This window comes from Martes martes (genome assembly GCF_963455335.1).
Source record: "Martes martes genome assembly, chromosome: 3".
NCBI lineage: Eukaryota > Metazoa > Chordata > Mammalia > Carnivora > Mustelidae > Martes > Martes martes.
Window position 1 is genome coordinate 129,671,362 of NC_137890.1, and position 20,885 is coordinate 129,692,246.

At 36.5% G+C, this 20,885-nt stretch overlaps 1 protein-coding gene across 1 annotated transcript in view; it reads left to right on the plus strand.

The window, feature by feature from the left end:
- TLK1 (tousled like kinase 1) overlaps positions 1–15,601 on the plus strand; it is a 143,480-nt gene extending 127,879 nt beyond the window's left edge. The window contains exons 15-21 of the mRNA XM_080798070.1: positions 2,927–3,018; positions 3,103–3,192; positions 3,344–3,513; positions 3,779–3,914; positions 6,802–6,913; positions 7,848–7,955; positions 13,826–15,601. Of these exons, the coding sequence (XP_080654196.1) occupies positions 2,927–3,018; positions 3,103–3,192; positions 3,344–3,513; positions 3,779–3,914; positions 6,802–6,913; positions 7,848–7,955; positions 13,826–14,002 (885 nt within the window). The 3' untranslated portion in view covers positions 14,003–15,601. The remainder of the gene's footprint in view (positions 1–2,926; positions 3,019–3,102; positions 3,193–3,343; positions 3,514–3,778; positions 3,915–6,801; positions 6,914–7,847; positions 7,956–13,825) is intronic.
- Positions 15,602–20,885: the final 5,284 nt, after the last annotated feature.

The window sequence follows — 20,885 nt, forward strand, 5'->3', positions numbered from 1 at the left end:
TCTCTGCCTGCTTCTCTGCCTGCTTGTGGTCTCTGTCAAATAAATAAATGAAATCCTTAAAAAAAAAACAACAACAACAAAAAAAACCAGTCCCTGGTACCCACTGCTAAGTTATATCATTAAGCTCTCTTATATCTAGCAATGACCCTGCTCCTCTCTGTCTTAGAAGGCCTCCTTGTTTCTTGTTTGCATTGCTCCCTGAGCCTCCTAGCTAATCACCATCTTTAGGGCTCATTGAGTCTCTCCAGTTTATTGATGTATGCTGCAGCTGTAGTGGCCTTTTCATCTCATGCTCCTGCTTATAAGCCCCAGGGGCTGCCCATTTGCTCCTAATTAGGATGAAGTCTTATCAGAGGGCATATCCTCACCTTAAACTTAATTCCTGTAGAAGACTTCCCTGTGGGTCTACCTTTTATAGCTCCTTGTTGACACTCTGTGCTTTGTTTTGTTATGTATTAGTATAATTAGTGGTTAAGAGCTTGGGTTCTGAAGCCAGATAGGCTGGGTTTGAATCCTGACTAGAACTGACTGCTGTTTACTAACTGTATATACTTGGGCTTATGACTTGACCATCCTCTGCCTCAGTCTTCCATCTGGGAATAATAACAGTGCTTACATCATAGGATTGTAGTAATGACTTTTTTTTGTAAACATTTATTTACTTATTTTTGAGAGAGAGAGAGAGAGAGAACATGGGGATAGGGATAGAGGGAGAGAGAAACTCCATGCTGAGCATGGAGCCCTTCGCAGGGCTCAGTCCCAGGACCCTGAGATCTAGACTTGAGCTGAATCCAATAGTCAGACACTCAACCCACTGAGCCACCCAGGTGCCCTGGATTGCTGTAATGATTAGGTGAGCTGTATCAAGGAACACTGGTGCTTAGCAAATATGAGCTCTTCAGACTATTATTAGAAATCCTCTCTTGTTAAGTGAGGCAAGGACTGTGCCTTCTCAGTTTACTGAAGACAAACCTGGATTCTGTTGCTGACTCTGGGAAAGAATAATGGGATTTGGATTCAGAAAACTTCAGTTCTTATCTTTGTTCAACTGTGAACCATTTTGTTTTTGTTGTATTAAGTTGGACAAGCATTAAGCATCGAGGCTCTGTCCCTCATCACTCATGAGAAGTGATCTATGGCTCTTCCAATTCCTGGTTGTCTGATTCGAATAGTAGTTCATCGTCAAGCACTTAGTGGTTCAAGTAGGCTTACTCAAGCTACAAAGTAGAACAGAAAATCATAATGGCTCACTCTGGATCTAAAAATCACCAAAAGTACAGTTAGCACTTGCTCAGCCTTAATGTTGCCCAGTTTCTGAGCTTTTTGTCATGACCTTTCATGACAGCCTCCTGCCAGTGCCCTATAGCCTTGGCACTGTTTCTAATATCGCAGATAGAGGCTAAGAGGAGCTTTTCTTTTTGAGGAAAGGGCTTATGTAGGAAATAGAAAATGCAGATTGGGGCCTAATAACTTTGTTCAGTACTGACCTAAATACTAACCACTTTCTCCAACCCCTTCAAAGCCTTTTCACGGCTGACAGGTCCACTGTGAAACAAAGTAGCAGATTGTGAGTCAAAAAATACAGACTTTTATCTACACCAAAGTGGAAAATACTGAATCAGTTGCTCAGTAATCGACCATATTAGCCTTATGGGAAGGGTATACTTTACTCACCTAATCTTGGGAGAAAAATGTGTCATATATAAGTCCATATATATTGATAATATTTATTAGTAGTCTTTTTAAAATGTTACTTTCTTCTGTTACCCTTTATGCTTTTTTACATTCTCTCACACGAACTTTTCTTTTTAATCTTTTCTATTTCTTTAAGCTTTTAATAATATAATTAGCTAGTATTTAACAGTTTATGTGTTTTACCCCATTTAATCTTTTCAGCAACCCAGAGTTTTGTAGTTGATAAGTTTATCTGACTCCAAAATGAATATTATTAACTACTGCATCCTATAATATTTCTGATCTTAGGCTTTTATAGTTTTGTGATAGTCTACTGTTCTTATTTTTAGGTTAAGTTGATGGGGGAGTAGAGACTGTGGACCTTCTTTCTAATACATAAAATTTAAGTGTTTTTTTTTTCAAGGGGGTACCTTGTCTATAAATCACAGAACCTAAATTATTAGATTGCTCTTAAATGACATTCAAGTCTTTTTAAAAATTTTTTGATTACCTGAGACCGTAAAAGAATACTGATCTTTCTTTTTTTTTTTTTTTTTCATAAGATGAAGGCTGTTGATCAAACCAACCAGTATAAAACCTCTTTTTTAGAGACAACCAATAAAAATTGAAGACAAGTTGGGTATTAGAGGAGATTTTAAGGAATCTTTATTGATGTAGTTAGGTGTGATACTGATGTATCGTTATGTTTGAACAGTTTCATAAAGTTTAGAATTTTTTAAACAGTTGAAAATTGTTACAAACTTGTTTATTTTTATTTTATATCTTATTTATTTATTTATTTATTTTGCCCGAACTTGTTTATTTTTAAGGAAGTGGGAGGGATCACTAGGAAAGGTAGAGGAAAAAGATTTGCTTTATCCAACCCATAAAAAACACACTACAGCCATCTGTTTTGTTGGCTGATTACTGCTTTTGCTACTGTAGAGGAGCCAGATCCGTATTAAAAAAACAAATAACGGCTTTATTGTTTTATTGTGATTCAGTATATTGGCATTTATGAAACCTGAATGTGAAATTTCACATTAAAGTTTTCTCTGATGTATATAATGGAATTTGTATCTTGTTTCTGACTGTAAATATGTTGTTGAACTATATATAATCATAGCAGACCAAAAACTGTAGTGTATATTCTAATTCCATATTATTATAAAAATTATCACCAATTTTTTTAAAATCTCTTTAGCTATTCAGTTGGTCTTTGGTCCTAACTCTTCTGTGCCTTGAATCTTAGGCTTTTGACCTTTATGAACAAAGATATGCTGCTGTGAAGATCCACCAGCTTAATAAAAGCTGGAGAGATGAGAAGAAGGAAAACTACCACAAGTAAGTATTAATACTTTCTGGTTTTTATCAAATGAAAATACATTTAATAGTCATGGAGAATAAATAGACTCTCTTTTCCCATAGACACGCCTGCAGAGAATATAGAATACACAAAGAACTGGATCACCCTAGGATAGTTAAACTCTATGATTATTTCTCCTTGGATACAGATACGTAAGTGAATATAAGGATTAGCTTTTAAAAAAAAGTATGTTTGCTTTTTTTTTCCTTATTCTGTAATGATGATATACTCTTCATTTCATCACTGTGATAACAAATTATTGGATAATGTTTTATGTCTAATTTTTTCTCTTCTTCATTGTAGGTTTTGTACAGTGTTAGAATACTGTGAAGGCAATGACTTGGATTTCTATCTGAAGCAACATAAATTAATGTCAGAGAAGGAAGCTAGGTCTATTGTAATGCAGATTGTAAATGCACTAAGATATCTCAATGAAATCAAACCCCCTATTATACATTATGATCTTAAGCCAGGTAATTAATAAAATTTGTCTGAATTTTTTAAAGTTCTAAAGCCTATAGTTTTTTAAAAGTCATATTTATTAATTATCTGAAAACCTTCTTGGTGTAGTTCTGTAAAGTCAGTGGAATACTAGAAGAATTTAAAATGCCCATTGAATCACCATATTTTAAAATTATATTTTAAATTTACATTTTTAACTACGTATGTTAAATATGTATCTATTCCCCCGATGTCATCTATGTATCATTAAAAAAAGCCTTTATATTTTGTTCTTAGGAAACATCCTTCTGGTAGATGGCACAGCATGTGGAGAAATCAAAATCACTGATTTTGGTCTGTCCAAGATCATGGATGATGATAGCTATGGTGTAGATGGAATGGATCTAACTTCTCAAGGGGCAGGCACTTACTGGTAAATGTATAATTTAAAATAGCAAAATTGTCTAGATTACTTTTTATGAGAGTTTAATTTTTATTTTCATATATCTTTGAGTTTACTGTGGTAAGAGTTCTAATATGAAGTGTGAGTCAAAAGGGAGATGACTGTTGTCAAGTCTTCTTTTCTCTTCTGGTCTTAACCGTAAATATCAACAAAGTAAAGGGAGAAGAACTCAGCATTGGCAAGTGACTTCAGTATCTACCAGCCATGAACTCCTCACATGGAGAATCATGGATTTTCTTCTGTATGCACAAGTGAGGTTTATCATCGGTTAAAAATACTTAAGTGAAGATAACATCCTGATTATTATAAGCAGTAGCCATAAGCATGAAGTCCTCTGTGTAGAGGTTCTATGGTGACAGTTTTTATTGGAGATGTGGATTTTGTTGATCATGCATGGGAAAGAAGTTTGGAATATTCTTAGTCTTTGGACTTGGCTCTCAGAAATCCCATTTCATAACTTCATACATATAAACTCTAGATAGAACTGTAGATTCACAGATCTAAGTCTAAAGGAATGTCATTCCCTTCAGAATACCTAGGTGTTGACAAAAATCACTTCAGTGTGAATTTTCAGACTTACTGTCAAATTCACCAAAGTGAAGACTATAGACTATAAAATTTCAAAACAAACTTAGTGTAGCAAAAGGAGTAAGATTGTAATTGGAGAGATAATTGTACTTAACTTTACTGAACAAGATGGAGACTACACACATAAATGTGACATTAGGGTTTCTGGAACAGTCTTCCCACAGCCTAGGCAAATAATAACCAGTTCCACAAAATGCTCTGGATCTGTATGAACTTAACTTTTCATGAAATAGGGATTAGTCATGTTCATATGTTCTTTTAAAGCCGTTTAACTTTAAAATTCTGCTTGTAGCATTTTCTAGGAGTATGAGTAAGATAATCATGGATTTTTTCAGCCCATATTTGAAGAAAATCGTCAAACTAGCAACCCCCTAAAAGGTGGTATCCTCAATCAGTAGTCTTCAGACTTTTAGCAACAAGTCTTTCGTAGAACTCTGGATTCCATGGAAGATAGCCTAAAATAATAGATTTAGACAGTTCTCAATAATAGATCATCCTTCCTCTGCAGAGACTTCCACAATTTGTTTCCCTCGCATTCTGGCTTTGCTAGTGGAGAGCTGGGCAAGGAGATTTTCCTCTGGCTGGAGCATTTCTATGTAGTAACCTGGAATGTATTTCCCATAGAAACATGTTTTAAAAAATGGTTAGTTTCCTACAGCCATAGTAGCTTTTTTAGCTTTGTATTTGGTAAATTGGGATGTTCTGTACAGTCTTTTAGGAGTAGATGTAAACTATTTGTCAGTATCACTTAGAAGAAAATCAGTTTTGTCCCTCATTCCTTCTCAGGTCTCAAATGCAGTCCTTCACTAAATCCTGGTGGTCATTTCTTCCCAACTAGCTTTGGTGTCTTTCCTATAATTCTCTCCTTGCTTATAGCTTTTTGTCTTAAGAGACAGTGTAGCATAGTGTTTAAGAGCTGTTTTTGTTTCATAAGTATACACAAAATATACACTTTTATTCATAAATCGGGCTTTTTACTTGATTTGCACGGGTAGGAAAGGATTTACATTACAAATGAGTTATTGGTCATCTTTAGTGGTTTTTTTTTTTTTTTTAGATTTTATTTATTTATTTCAAAGAGATCATAAGCAGGCAGAGGCAGGCAGAGAGAGAGAGAAGCAGGCTCTCTGCTGAGCAGAGATTCTGACACGGGGCTCGATCCCAGGACCCTAAGATCATGACCTGAGCTGAAGGCAGAGGCTTAACCCATTGAGTTTGATTTGTTTTTTAAGAAATCTGTGCATATCTTGCTGAAATTTAAATGATTTTAAGCATAGTATAAAACTAAAGGAAAAGAGTTAGATTCCCATTTAGCTGTATTATTCCTTTTCAGGATTTTTTAGTTTATCTAAATTTTAGAGTTGAGAGATACTTGCATCCCTGATGGGTCTTTTTATTTAAAAGCTAAGATGTGACAAATTTATTTTTACTTTCCTTTATATAAAATTATGAACTTACATATAGCACCTAAAAGTAGAAAATAGTATTTTTGAATACTTAATATATTTCAGATCCTGCTAGTGTTCAGAAACTGCACAGGGAATAATAACTCCTTGAGCTGCTCACAGTTTAGTGTGATTTTTAGTTTAATGCCCTAATAGAGGTACCATAATACTAGCTGGTTACATGGGGGAAGAAGCAAAACTCAGCCTGGAGGGAACAGAGGCTTATGGAGGTCCAGTCGGTCTTTAGAATAAAAAGGTGCTCACCAAATAAGTAAGAGTGGTTAGGGAATGCATTAGAGTTGGTCACATTAAGAAGCGTGTAGGGGCGAGGGAGCAGTGTTGGGAACCAAGTGAATTGTCTGCCTAGCCAGTTGCTTCTAGAATAGGATGGGTCTGTGTTACAACCAAGAGCAGTGAGGTCTTACCTTGGCAGTGCATGATGATGTGCTTTTCTAAACAAAAGAGCCAGCTGGTCAGATATGTTGTTAGGAAGAGAATTGCCTACAGTTTGAACACAGGTGAAGGGGTATGGGAGAGCATTTATTATTGCTTACTCAAAGTAGAACACTATAATTTCTACTGATATATGTATATTACCTACAGAAATGGAAAATAATTTAGTATATATAATACACATACACAATAGGTATGTGTTGCATACTTTATCACAAAGTTGTAAATGCTACAAAGTTTTGATTTTCATTCATGAAAGTCCTAAGATTTTATGTATTGAGTATTCTGAGTGTTCTACAGGTATGTTTAGAAGACTTAAGTTACAGATTGTTAATAGTATCCTTTCCTCTTTTCTCCCCCAAAAACTGTAGGTATTTACCTCCCGAGTGTTTTGTAGTTGGAAAAGAACCACCAAAGATTTCCAACAAGGTTGATGTGTGGTCAGTTGGTGTTATTTTCTTTCAGTGTCTTTATGGTAGAAAGGTAAGTTACAGTATACAACGTTTTGCTGTGTGGAGTTAAGTTGAATTTTCCCTCTTAAATGTAAAGTTTCATTAACTTGAAGTCAGTGTAGATCCTTCTAAGGAAAGCCAGGCCTTTGTTTCTTGCTAAAATTTCCATGGGTCAAACAGATTATTTTAATGTCACAGCAGCTTTCTTTATCTGCTTTTTGCCCCTTTACACCACCCCCCCACCCCCCTTTTTTTTTTAAGTGAAAGAAGAAACTATCAGTAGTGCCATCATTTTCTCCTGTTAGGGATACTCAAGCCAACAAAACACTCCATTCTTTCTACTTGTTCACATTGTCTCCCCCACTCCTACCTCACCCCACACACGTACTCAGTTTGGCCTGGGCATAGTGTCCCCTTGTGCTTCCTCAGGGAAACTCTGTCAAACTTAGTCTTAATTCTTCCAAAACCTCGCTTTATTTTGAAGTCAGAGCTGCAGGCTCCTGTAGATACTTTCCAACTCCTTCATCAGTGTGGAGAGAGGGTGAAGGGACTTCTATGGGAAGTCACTGCAAGTTAGGAACAAATCCAGAGCTGTCAGTGAAGGACAGTACTGTAGTAAAAGTATTTTATTCTTTGGAATTTTCACAGACGTTTCCACTATTTCTTACTTTGAAAACAGCCATAATAAATTCTGATTTTTTAATATTTTTATTTCATCTTAAATATATCGCAACAGCATTATTTTCTGTGCTTATTCACCGTGTTTAAGCTATGTTAAGGATTGATTAGATGGGTTTACTCAGCCTCATCAGTTGTAACTTTGTTTCTATGAGAATGCATCCCAAGATCCAGATAACGAAGAAGATTTTTTAGAACAGAAATCATGTATATTTTGGGGATTCACTGATAATTACTCTGCTTAAATATTTTGGGAGAAATTTCTAAACTTTTTTTTTTTTTTTAAGCCATTTGGTCACAATCAATCACAACAAGACATTCTTCAAGAAAATACAATATTGAAAGCCACAGAAGTCCAGTTCCCTGTAAAACCAGTTGTAAGCAGTGAAGCAAAGGTATTACATTTATGTAAATAGGTTTTGTGAAGTAAATTTCATTTCATAAATTGTGCTTAAGTACAGTTGACTTTTGAACCACATGGGTTTGAACTGTACAGGTCCATTATTAATGTAGATTTCTTTTAGCAAACAGTACAGTACTGTAAATGTACTTTTTCTCTTATCATTTTCTTAACATTTTCCTTTCTCTAGCTTTTTATTGAAAGAATACAGCATATAATACATATAACATACAGAATCTGTATTACTCGACTGTTTATGTTATTAGTAAGTCTTCCAGTCAACACTAGGCCATTTGTAGTTAAGTTTTTGGGCAGCCAAAAGTTACATTTGGATTTTCAGCTGCACCCGCTAAGCCCCCACATTGTTCAAGGGTCAACTGTACTTTAAGGGATTGCTTTCACAGTAGAATCTGTCCATTAGGTCTTTGGTTTTCGTAGTTTTCACCTTTTAGAGATCCAAATACACTCCCTGATTCTTTAAGCACATCGGTTTGCTTTGAAAATTAGGGAAGAATCACAAGACCTTTGTTTTACATATCTGCTTATGTTAATACTGAGATACTTAAATATACAAGAAGTAATAAAGTAGTAATAATTGCCATCTAGTAATATGTGCCAAGTATTGTGTTGATACTTTATCTTTTAACAGCCTTATGAGGTACAGATTAGTTATCTTCATTATTTCCATTTTATAAGTCAGCTAAGCCATAGCAGAATTACCTTGTCCAGAATCATATGAACTAGTAAATAGCAGAGCTGTGGCCCCAAGTATTCACTTCTGCTAGACCCCAGAATTCACTGTTGACCTTCTTCAGCCCTACAGTAGCTCTCGAGAAAGCCTGACTTCTTCATCCCTTCTCTTTGTAGGGAGCAATCTATGAATCAATGATGAATGGCTTCCTGTAGTTCTAATTCATCTGTTAGTAACATGGAATAGCATTTGTAATTAATAACAAACTGTTTATGGTGCTTAATGTCTTTCCACTTTCATCATTGTGGCTTTTCACATTTGTATTTTCACTCCTGCTTTGTTATCTCTGTGATCCCTGTTGGAATCTTCTCTTTCTTAAACCCTATGAAATTCCTAAGAAAAACACATGAAGTTCCCATTTTCCAGGTATGACTGGTCTAGGCCATAAAGATAATTCATAAACAGGCATTATATAGTTTCTGTATTTTTAGAATATAGATAAGCACAGTTAGATATTGCCACTGATTGAGGTCATAGTGACCTTCAGAATTGAAAATGTACTGGTTTTTTTGAATCGCAAATGGTCTTGTATTTCATTTTGTCTGTTGCATCTTAATTGGCTTTAGCAAGTTATTTGGATGACTTTTAGAAGATAATTCATTATGCTTCAGAATAAGAAGATCAGGGGCGCCTGGGTGGCTCAGTGGGTTAAAGCCTCTGCCTTCGGCTCAGGTCATGATTCCAGGGTCCTGGGATCGAGCCCCGCATTGGGCTCTCTGCGCAGCAGGAGGCCTGCTTCTCTTCCTCTCTCTCTCTGCCTCCTTGTGATCTCTGTCTGTCAAATAAATAAATAAAATCTTTAAAAAAAAAAAAAAAACTTGACAATGCTAGCATCTATATTTTGCCTGCCTTTTCTATCTGCAGCATCGGTGGGAACAGAAACTAAATAAATTAACTGACGGAAAGGAACAGGAATGAGCGTATAGTGCCAAAAAGAAGTCCCAATTAGCCATCTCTGGTGCTAGCCTTAGGCTCTTCACAGGCACCACAGTCACAGATCTGGGAGGCAGAGGGGCACATTGTTTTTTGTGGGGTTTTGTGTGTGTTGGTTTTTTTTTCAAACCTTGTCCTGACAGAAGACACCTTTATTAAGTACCTTCACTGACCTGGTAGTGTGGGCATCTTCAGTACATTTACTCCTTGTAGGCTTCCTAACCTCTCTGTCACCAGCTTTTCAAAATCTTCTCAAATTCTCCCTTTGACATATCAGTCACTCTTCATTTTTTTATTCCTCCATCTTAAGTTTCAAAGACCACTCAAATGATTAAGACCTAAGGATTCAGAAGGATTTTTAATAAATATTAGTAAGCTAGCCAAGATACGAGGGTAAGAAGAGCTAAGTTTGCTTTTAGAGAAAAAATTGTATATAATGAATTTCAAACAAAGACAGTACAAAATACTTTTTAATGTGATTAAGCTTTGATTTTAGTTCGGTATCTTAGTTGTAGTTTTCCTGTAATGCTTTTAATTGATGAATGTATGTGGATGTTAGGAATTTCAAGACAAGCTGAAGTTATTTCTACCATAAATAAAGGAAATGATCAGTTTACCCTTGAAAATGTTGCAAAACTTCGATATAATTAAATACATATTATATAATATTGAGTGAAAGACACCAGGCAAAAGAGAACATAAGTTGTAATTCCACTTAAGTAAAGTTCAGAACAACCAAAACTCAACTACTGTAGAAGTCAGGACAGAGATGACCCAGCTAGATTGGGAGCAGAGCCAAAGCCTAGATAGGGGTGGGGCATGAGGAGACTTAGGAGGTTCTCGTTCTGGTTGCCAGCTACAGACTTGCTTTGTGCTGTATACTTAGAATTTGTGTACCATCTTATGTTAGATTTTTTTTTAATACAACATTTGAAGGACAATATATAAGAACCAATTTGAGAAGGAAAAAGGATACTGATTATACAGTATCAGCCTAGGAAACAAACCCCAATAGAAGTATCACTTTAGTGTTCCCTTCATCTAAAGAAAGTCTTTATGCTAAAAAGGAAAAAAAAAATGGCACCATACCCTCTAGCCAAAGTAAACGGACAGTAAGATGGAATGAGGGTGGAGGGTTGTTTTAGCAGAAAAAAATTCCAGAAGTCTGGAATTATATAAGAAGAAATGGAGCTTTCTTTTTTCAACATAATATTTGGAAGTGCTTGCCAGAGCAGTTAGGCAAGAAACAGAAATAAAAGGCATCCAAGTTGGAAAGGGAGAAGTAAAAAGGTCACTATTTGCAAATGACAATATATATAGAAACCCCTAAAGACTGTGCCCAAAACTGATAGAACTAAACAACCGATTCAGTAAAGTTTCAGGACACAAAAATCTGTTGCGTTTCTATAAACTAATAAACTATCAGGTTAAGGAAGCAGTCCTATTTACAGTTGCATCAAAAAGAATAAAATACCTAGGAATAAATTTAATCAAGGAGGTGAAAGATGTGTACTCTGAAAACTAAACAACATTGTGAAAGGAGTTGAAGACAATGCAAATAAATGGAAAGATACTCCTTGCTCATGGATTAGAAGAATATTAAAAAGTCTATACTATCCAAAGCAGTCTAAAAATTGAATACACTCCCTATCAAAATTCCAGTGGCATTTTTCACAAAAATGGATCATCCAATCCTAAAATTTGTATGAAACCACAAAAGACTCTGAATAGCCACAGCAGTCTTGAAAAAGAAGAACAGAGCTGGAGGCATCAAATTCCTTGATTTTGAACTACATTTCAAAGCTGTAGCAATCAAAACAGTATGATCTTGGCATAAAAACAGACAAATCAGTGGAACAGAATAGAGAGCCGAGAAATAAACCCATGTATAGATGGTTGATTAATTTACGCCAAAGAAACCAAGATTATAGAGTTCAAAAAGGACAGTCTCTTCAATAAATGATGTTGGGAAAACTGGACCACTGTCTTAAACCGTACACAAAAATAAACTCAAAATAGATGAAAGTCTTGAATGTAAGACCTAAAGCCAATAAACTCCTGAAAGATGATGTGGCGATTAAGCTCCTTGACATCAGTCTTGGTGAGGATTTGTGGACCTGACATCAAAAGCACAAATAACCAAGTGGGACTGCGTCAAATGAAAAACTACCTGCACAGCAAAATAGACCATCAAAAAAGATGAAAGGGCAACCTGCCAAATGGAAGAAAATATTTGCAAATCGTAGCTGATAAGGGGTTAATATTTAAAATATATAAACTCCATAGCAGAAAAACAGTCGGGGCACCTGGGTGGCTCAATTGGTTAAGTGTCCGACTCTTCATCTCAGCTCAGGTCTTCATCCTCAGGGTCATTAGTTCAAGCCTCACGTTGGGCTCCACACTGGGAATGGAGCCTACTTAAAAAAAAAAAAAGAAAGAAAAACAATCTGATGTAAAAATGAGCAGTGTCTGAATACATAATTCTCCAAAGGCAACAGATAGCACAGGTATATGAAAAGGTGCTCATCATCATTAATTAGGGAAATGCAAATCAGAACCATAGTGAAGGGGCATCTGGCTGGCTTAGTTGGTAGAGCACACAACTCTAAATCTCAGGGTTGTGAGTTTAAGCCTCATGTTAGATGTAGAGCCTGCTTAAAAAAAAAAAAAAAAAAAACACCACAGTGAGATGCCACCTCAAACCTGTTAGAATGGCTATTTAAGAAAGTAATAATAAAAAGATAAGTAAGTGTTAGCAAGGTGTGGAGAACAGTGAACCCTTGTGCACTGTTCGTGAGAGTGTAAATTGGTATGGCCACTGGAAAATGTGGTGGTTCCTCAAAAAATTAAAAATACAACTACCATATGTTCCAGCAATTCTACTTCTGGGTATTTATCCAAGGAAAGGAAAAGACTAATTGGAAAACACACCTGTACCATCATGTTCATTGCAGCAGTATTTACAATAACCAAGACATGGAAACAGCTAAGTGTCCATCATTGAATGAATGGCTCAAGAAAATGTGTATATACACAATAGAATGTTACTCAGCCATGAGAAAGGAGGCTGTCTTGCCAGTTGCTAAGTGAGATTAGTCAGAGAAAGATCAATACCATATGATCTCACTTATATGTAGAATCTTATTTAAAAAAAAAAAAAAGTTCATGAATACAAAGAACAGACTAGTGGGAGGTAGGGGTTGGGAGATAAGTGAAATGGACAAGCTTCCAGTTATAAAATAAGTCATAGGAATGTAATGTACAGTATGTGACTATAATTAGTAATGCTACATATTTGAAAGTTGCTATGAGAATAGATCTTAAAATTTATCAAAAGAAAAATTTTGTAACAGTGGTGACAGATATTAACTAGTCTTATTGTGCTGATCATTTTGCAATCTATAAATACCGAAATAAGTTGTACACATAAAACTAACAAAGTTATATGTCAGTTATATTTGAGTTTTTAAAAATAATTACCATGTCATCCAGCAAGTCCAGGGATCAGATATTTATATGCCATTGCTTACAGCAGCATTATTCATAATAGCCAAACGGTGAAAACAGTGCAGATGTCAATCAGATAATGGATAAACAAAATGGGGTAGGTACATGAAATGGAGCATTATTCAGCCTTAAAAAGAAACAAAATTCTGATCCATGTGACTGTATGGATGACTCTGAGTGAAATAAGCCATACACAAAAGGACAAATATTGTATGATTCCACTTACAGAATAGTGGTTACCAAGTGCCGGGGGAAGGACAAGTGAATTGTTTGATGGGTACAGAATTTCAACTTTTGTTTTGGATATTGGATAAGTTTTAGATGATGAAAATGATCTGGAGTTGGATAATCTTGATGTTTTACAACAACATGAATTTACTTAAAACGTCACTGAATTGTACACTGAAAAGGAAGTAAAATGCTAATTTTTACTCTTGGAATAAAATTCTTTAAAAATGAGATGCACTTTTCCTTAATGCACGTTAAATGGTAGCAGTAATAATTTTAAACTATGAACTAAGAGCTGTGAGATATAATAAGATATACTTAATATATAATAAAATATAATGAGACATACTTATTATCTTAAATGTGTTCATCCTTCTTATAGGAGTCAGCTGACTGATGTTTAGAAGGGGCAAAAATTTTAATTTCTGAATCCTCCTTTTTTTAAGGCCTTTATAAGACGCTGCCTGGCCTACCGAAAAGAAGATCGGTTTGATGTGCATCAACTGGCAAATGACCCGTACCTTCTCCCGCATATGAGAAGATCGAATTCTTCAGGAAACTTACACATGGCTGGGCTTACAGCATCCCCCACACCCCCTTCCTCAAGCATCATCACTTACTGATTTTCCTCCAAAATTGGCATGATCTCTTTGAATTGCTTCCAGATGCACACTTGAGTTTGAGAGCATTTGATTGTTTTCTGTTGGGTTTTTTTTTTTTTTTTTTTTTTTTTTTTTCCACACAGGACATGGTTGAGAACTATTTGTTAACTGAAGTTCTTCATGGCGTCATTTGTATGAGAGTGGATCATGGACAATGAATAAAAAGTACACTTTTGACTATAACCTTGAGCAGTGAAGGATGACTGCCTGTTGCACAGAAACAGGAATACCATGTTAAGAAAAACTGTTTGGGGGAACACTGTAAATAACGTTTATAATACTTAAATACATTTGGTTGTTACTAGAGAGTTCTAATATGAAGGGTAGTTTTTCATTATTTAAAAACACATGGAAAAAATATTTCTAACACAAGAACTATAGTGCCTGGATACATTCTTCAGCATTCAGCAGTTAATCTGCTGAAACCAAAGTAAGAACTGAATGACAGTGACATTTGTGTTTTATAGTAGAATGTGAGAGTTAGAATCATTAGACATAGTTAGACTTTGTCACTTGCCTATTTTGGCTTTTACCAAGTTGTACCTCGAAACCATGTGTCCATTTTTGTTTTATTGGGTTTTTTTTCCCCACTAGTCATTAACAGGAGAGCTGTTACTCCTACATACTTTACACCTTTGACAAAATGAGCTGCTTGTTTTAAAATCAGTTGAATTCACTAAATATCTCTGGTGTTTTCAACATGTTTGAATTAAGATATTTTCCCTTTGTTACCAGGCCTTGTTCATAAACAAGTGACAGTATGTAACCAAATGCAGATCAGACCAGTTCTATGCAGGATAATGATAAATTCCCTTCTAGCTCTATTGTAAATTGTTGTACAGATGTTGTATTTCAATTACCAAGTTTCAGCAGCTTATTCTTGTACAAATGTTTAAAAATATGGCTTTTCTAATTGGATATTGTATTTTTTTTAAGTCTTCTTGAAGGCGCTTTAATTGCTGCTAAATGATGTTGCTTCTTTGCTAAAAAATCTAATGACCTCCTTAAAGGTGCAAGTTGACTGTACATCATAGAGGGATATTAAAGGCTGGCATTCATTAACAATCAAGGCATGTAAAAATGACCCACTAAATCAGATTCTTGGGTTCTAGGGCTGTGGAGCACATAGATGACTAGATTTATAAATTGTTCATGTTTATCCTACATTTCTAGAAGGTTCTTACCAGAAAGGTGAGATGATGGTCCCATAAATAAGTTTCTTGTGGTTTGTACAGATTTGTTAAAATGTGAACATTTCTAACTGCGTTGTATGGTAGAAACCATTATTTTTCAGGATGTTATATTTTACTCCTGTAAGAATTATTTGTCACATTCACAATACTGATACTTACATGTAAGTTGTTCATGTTGCCGAAAAAGGAGGTGATAACCACAGATTCTCCTTAATATTGTACAGTTAAACTGTGGCTCTTATTTCTCATGTTGCAAGCCATTTTGTTTCATTGTACATATAGACACATTGTCTCTTTAAGATGCTGCTGAAATTGTAGAGAATGTAGCCAAAATAGTAATAAACAATGACAATTAAAATTTAAGGACTATGAAAATTACCTTTCATGGGAGCTTTGAAGATTTAGGATATTGACTGACTTGGCTCCTCAAGAATCTACTCCGTAAATCCTTAAGTATACTTCAGGACAGGTATCAAGTGCTTCATGCTGTGAAAGTGAACCTAATAGTCATTATCAAGGCTAATCCTGGGTAAGTAACACAGCACTGTGAGGAGTGGCCTCAGGGCTGTACCTACTCATCTCTAGATTACAACAAATCCTGTTTTTCAAAAATACAGTTATAATAATCAAATGTTAGCATTAATTGGGTGTTTTAGGTGCTGCCTACAAATTTTTCAGTTTTGTTGTTTGCGTTTTCATCTTTCCATATAATTAAGTACTGTGTTCCTATAGTAATTGTCACAAAGTCCTGAATTAAAATGCTTGGTTTTTAAAATTTCAATGAGATACCAAGTGGACACGTACATCTAACACTAGGTGGAATAAGTGGTGTAGACTAAATCATTGTGTTCCCATACTCTTTCAAGTGAATGAAAAGGACTGCTAGTGTGGAAATGCAGGAAAACAAGCCACAGCATGAAACTACCTCCCTAGTTCAACTTACACACCTACGTAGGCTTTTTCCAACAAATGCTATACAGTTTGGGTCACTAACCCAACAGGTACAAGATGGTTAACTGAGCCAAACTAAACCATTTACTGTTAACTTCACGTGGGAAATTGGGGTCCATTGCTGAATAATTTCAGTCACTGGCTAGCTTTGGCTCTAATATATTTTAAAGCTTACATTGGTTTTGGTCTCCTGAATTCTGTCCTCAGAATTAAAGCAGGTCTTCTTCCCCTAAGACATGAGCCAAGGGTCTCCCTTTAGGAATCAGCACTGATGCAGATAAAATACACAGTTTTTCATATAATTTAAACATCTTTCTTTAATATAAATTAGCTGTAGTGTATGCATGTTGAGAGGAAGTATAGAAATCACCCTAATAATTTGTAAGTCGGGAGTTGAGTAGATTGTTTTGTTTTTCAAAAGTAGAGTCGGGTTTATTTCCTTATTGATCACCATTCCCCTCTGCTAACAAAACTCTTTCAGTTTAAATGGTCCATAAAATGTGAACCCATATTCTACAAATACCTTATTACATGAAGCCAAAATGATGGGAGAGTTTCAGCGAAACATTTAAAGAGTATATTGTTCATTTTGCTGTTCATTAACTTAATACAATGTTGATTGACATCAGTTGTGATTAGCTATGTTTTAGTGCTAATGTAGACAGCAGTTCTTTTAGCTTAAGAATTTAATTACATTGCTGTTTGAAACGTGAAAACCTTAGCCTTATACCTCGATACCGACAGGTCTTTCTCCAGTCCCACTTTAAATTTTGACGTGTTATCTGATCGTTAAGTACAACTGAACTTAAATGTTCTGAAGGCTTAATCTAATTCAAAAAGTGCTTTAGCAGCTACTTTTTAAGATTCAGGGGGAAGATGGTGTTATACAAAGATCCTGAATTCTTCCCCTCCCATGACCATACCAAGTCTACTGCCACATATGGGCCATTTCTCTCTGGAAAAGATCTGAAAACAACATGAACTGCTCTCTACAACGAAAGATATAAAGGACCACATTGTGATGGGTAGGAGAGGCAATCCCCAGTGTGGCAGCACAGTAGGGAGAGATACCAACGAGATAGCCGTGCTGCCTCAGGAAGAGCAGGGGCTTGGCATCCCACATTGGGCACTCCGGACCCTGGGGTCAGCATCAGAGACAAGCCACCAGAACATCTGGCTCGAAAAACCAGCAGCCTTGACCTGTAGGAGGTGCCAAAGTGCTACAGGAAACAGAGTCACTGCTTAGAGAGCTTGCCTGTAATTTGGCTCACCCTTAGGCCCAGTGAAAAAAGAGCAGCTTGAAAAGCACTTGCAGTAATCCACAAGCAGAAGAGGGTATCACAGGTGCAGAGGTCTTCCTTGAGGAACATGTGGTTGCCCTCCCTGTCCTAGGAATCTGTGCCAGGAAGATTATCCCCCATAATGTCTGGCTTTGAAAATCAGCTGGGTTTAACTGGAAGAGCAGTAGGAAACCAAGTCTCTGCTCTTAAAGGGCCAGTGTGCTATAACAGTCCAAGACCCAGCCCTGAAGCAGCATATTGAAAAGCACCTGGGTTGGGGCACCTGGGTGGCTCAGTCATTTACGCATGTGCCTTCGGCTCAGGTCATGATTCTGGTGTTTCAGGATCAAGTCCCGCATCAGGCTCTCTGCTCAGTGGTGAGTCTGATTCTCCCACTGCCCCTCACCCAGCTCATGCTTGCTCGCGCTCGCTCACTCGCTCACTCTCTCTCTCTCAAAAATCTAAGAAAAAACAGCGCCTGGGTTAAGACGGGTTCTGTGGTATAATGGCTAGCAGTCTGGACTCTGAAAAGTACCTAGGTTATACGTGTAGAAGATTTATTGACTAATTTTAAGGCAGATGACAGAGGGATACAGATCTGTAGGAACTTCTCTGGAAGGGATAGCACTGATGGGCACGATTGTTCTTGGCATTCCCCACCCAGCTCGCATCTCTGTAGTTGCCCCTCCAAAGTAGCAATCACCTCACCACCTTGGTGAGGACTGGTCCCCTTTAAAGTCCTTTGGCCCCAGAGATGGAGGCAGCCCTGCCTATCAGCACATCCACAGAATCACTGCAGGGCCTTGCAACCACCCTCACTGGGAATTAGCCACGCCCCCCGCCCCTGCTCCATCAGCATACCCACAGAAGTCAGTCACAATTGGAGGATATATGCAGCTCCTCCCACAGGGGAGACCTCTAAAGCCCCTTGTTCTGGTAACCATGGGGGAATTGTGTTTCTGGACCTGACAAGACACCAACATATGTATACCTCCCAAACAAGGACATGTAGCAGCCCTATGTATTATACAGAAACAAACACAGACAAAATGAGAGAAATATGCTCCAAATGTAAGAACAAGACAAAAACCTCAAAAAATTGAAATGGAGTTAAGCAATTCACTGATAAAGTAATGGTCATAAAGATGCTCACATAACTTGGAAGAGTAGATGAATTCAGACCCTCAACAAAACGATAGAAGGTATTTAAATTTTTTTAAAAAGCTGAAGAATACAATTAACTGAAATGAAAAACACTAGGGGCAATCAACAGCAGAATAGAGGATACAGAAAACAGATCAACAATCTGAAAGAAAGGGTGATGGAAATCAGCCAAGCTAAATAGCAAAAAAAAAAAAGTTTATGAAGCTAGGTTAAGGGACCTTTGTGGCAACATCAAACATACCAACATTAACATTATAGGGACCCCAGAAAGGGAAAAGAGCAAGAAAGCAGCAAGAAAGGGACAGAAAATTTAAAGAAATAATGGTAATGGAGAAAGAAACAGACATCCAGGCCCAGAAAGCACAAAGAACCTCAAACAATATTGGACTCAAAGAGGTTCACACCAAGACATAATAAAAATGTCAAAGTTTAAAGACTATCTTAAGAGTCAAAAGAGAAAAGCAACTAATTATATGCAAGGGGATATCCATAGGCTATCAGCTGATGTTTCAACAGAAACATGACAAGCCAGAAGAGAGTGGCATGATATATTCAAAGTGCTGAAAAGGAAGGATGACTAGCTGGCTCGTTTGGTAAATCATGCAACTGTTGATCTTGGGGTTGTGAGTTCAACCCCCACGTTGGGCATAGGACTTACTTAAAGTGCTAAGAGGGAAAACCTACAACCAAGAATAAAGAACAAGACAAAACCTCAAATAAGTAAACAATGGAGATAAGCAATCTACCTGATAGAGTAATGGTCAAAGATGCTCACAGAACTTAGAAGGATAGACGAATTCAGAACTTCAACAAAGGGGTAAAATATATTTTAAAAGAACCAAAGCTGAAGAATACAATAACTGAACTGAAAAACACTGTATCAAAAACAAAATCAACAGTAACAATAACCTGGCAAGTTTATCATTCAGAACAGAGGCGAAACTAAGTTTTCCAGACAGACAAGACTCAAAAGGCTACTAAGCTGGCCTTCAAAGAAATGCTAAATGGAGAGAAAATGCCATAAGAAAATTATGAAAGAAAAAATTTCACTAGTAAGAGCAAACTTACAGTAAAGGTAGTAGATCACTTGTAAACCTAGGATAAAGCTGAAGAGACAAAAGTAGTAAAATCGCCAGTATCTAAAACAGGAGATAGAAAGGATGTAAAATGTCAAATACATAAATTATGGGAGGGTGAGGAGTAAGAAAATGTACTTTTAAAACATGTCCAATCTTGAACATCAACTTTCAATAAATTGCTATATACATAGGGTGCTCCATATGGACCCCATGGTACCACCCACTAAAACCTATGACAGATTAAAAAAAAAAAAAATCCAAGCATAAGAAAAAGTCATCAAGGGGCACCTGGGTGGCTCAGGGGGTTAAAGCCTCTGCCTTCAGCTCAGGTCATGATCTTAGGGTCCTGGAATTGAGCCCCACATCGGGCTCTCAACTCAGCAGGGAGTCTGCTCCCCGCCCCATCTGCCTCTCTGCCTACTTGTGATCTCTCTCTCAAATAAATAAAATCTTAAAAAAAAAAAAAAGTCATCAAATAAGACAGCAAAAGAGAAAGGAACAGAGAACTACAAAAACAACCAAAAAACAATTAGCAAAAATGGTATTAAGTACATAACTACCAATGATTACTTTAAATGTGAATGGACCAAATGCTCCAAAAGACAAAAGGAGACTATGATTAAAACAAAACAAAACAACAAGACCCTTTATATGCTGCCTACAAGAGACCTACTTCAAATCTAAAGACAGAAACCAAAAAGTAAAGGAATAGCAAAAGATATCTCATGCAAATGGAAGCAAAAAAGAGCCAGGAGAGCAAGACTTAAGTCACATGAAGTAGACTTTAGAGACTGTAATAACAGGCAAGGGCACTGCATGATGATAAAAGGGTCAATCCAACAAGATGACATAAACCAGTATATGTATCTGCATCCAACACTGGCACATCTACATATATGAGACAAATATTAAAAGATATAAAAGGAGAAACTGATAGTAATATAATAATAGTAAGGGACTCTGACACCCTTCTCACATCAATGGATAGATCATCCAGACAAAAATCAATAAGGAAAGAGTAGATTTTAATGATAAATTAGATCAGATGGACTTTGCAGAAATATACAGAACATTCAGTTTAAAAACAGCAGAATACATTCTTTTCAAGTGCGTATGAAACATTCTCCCGGATGGATCACATGTTAGGTCACAAAACAAGTCTCAATAAATGTAAGAA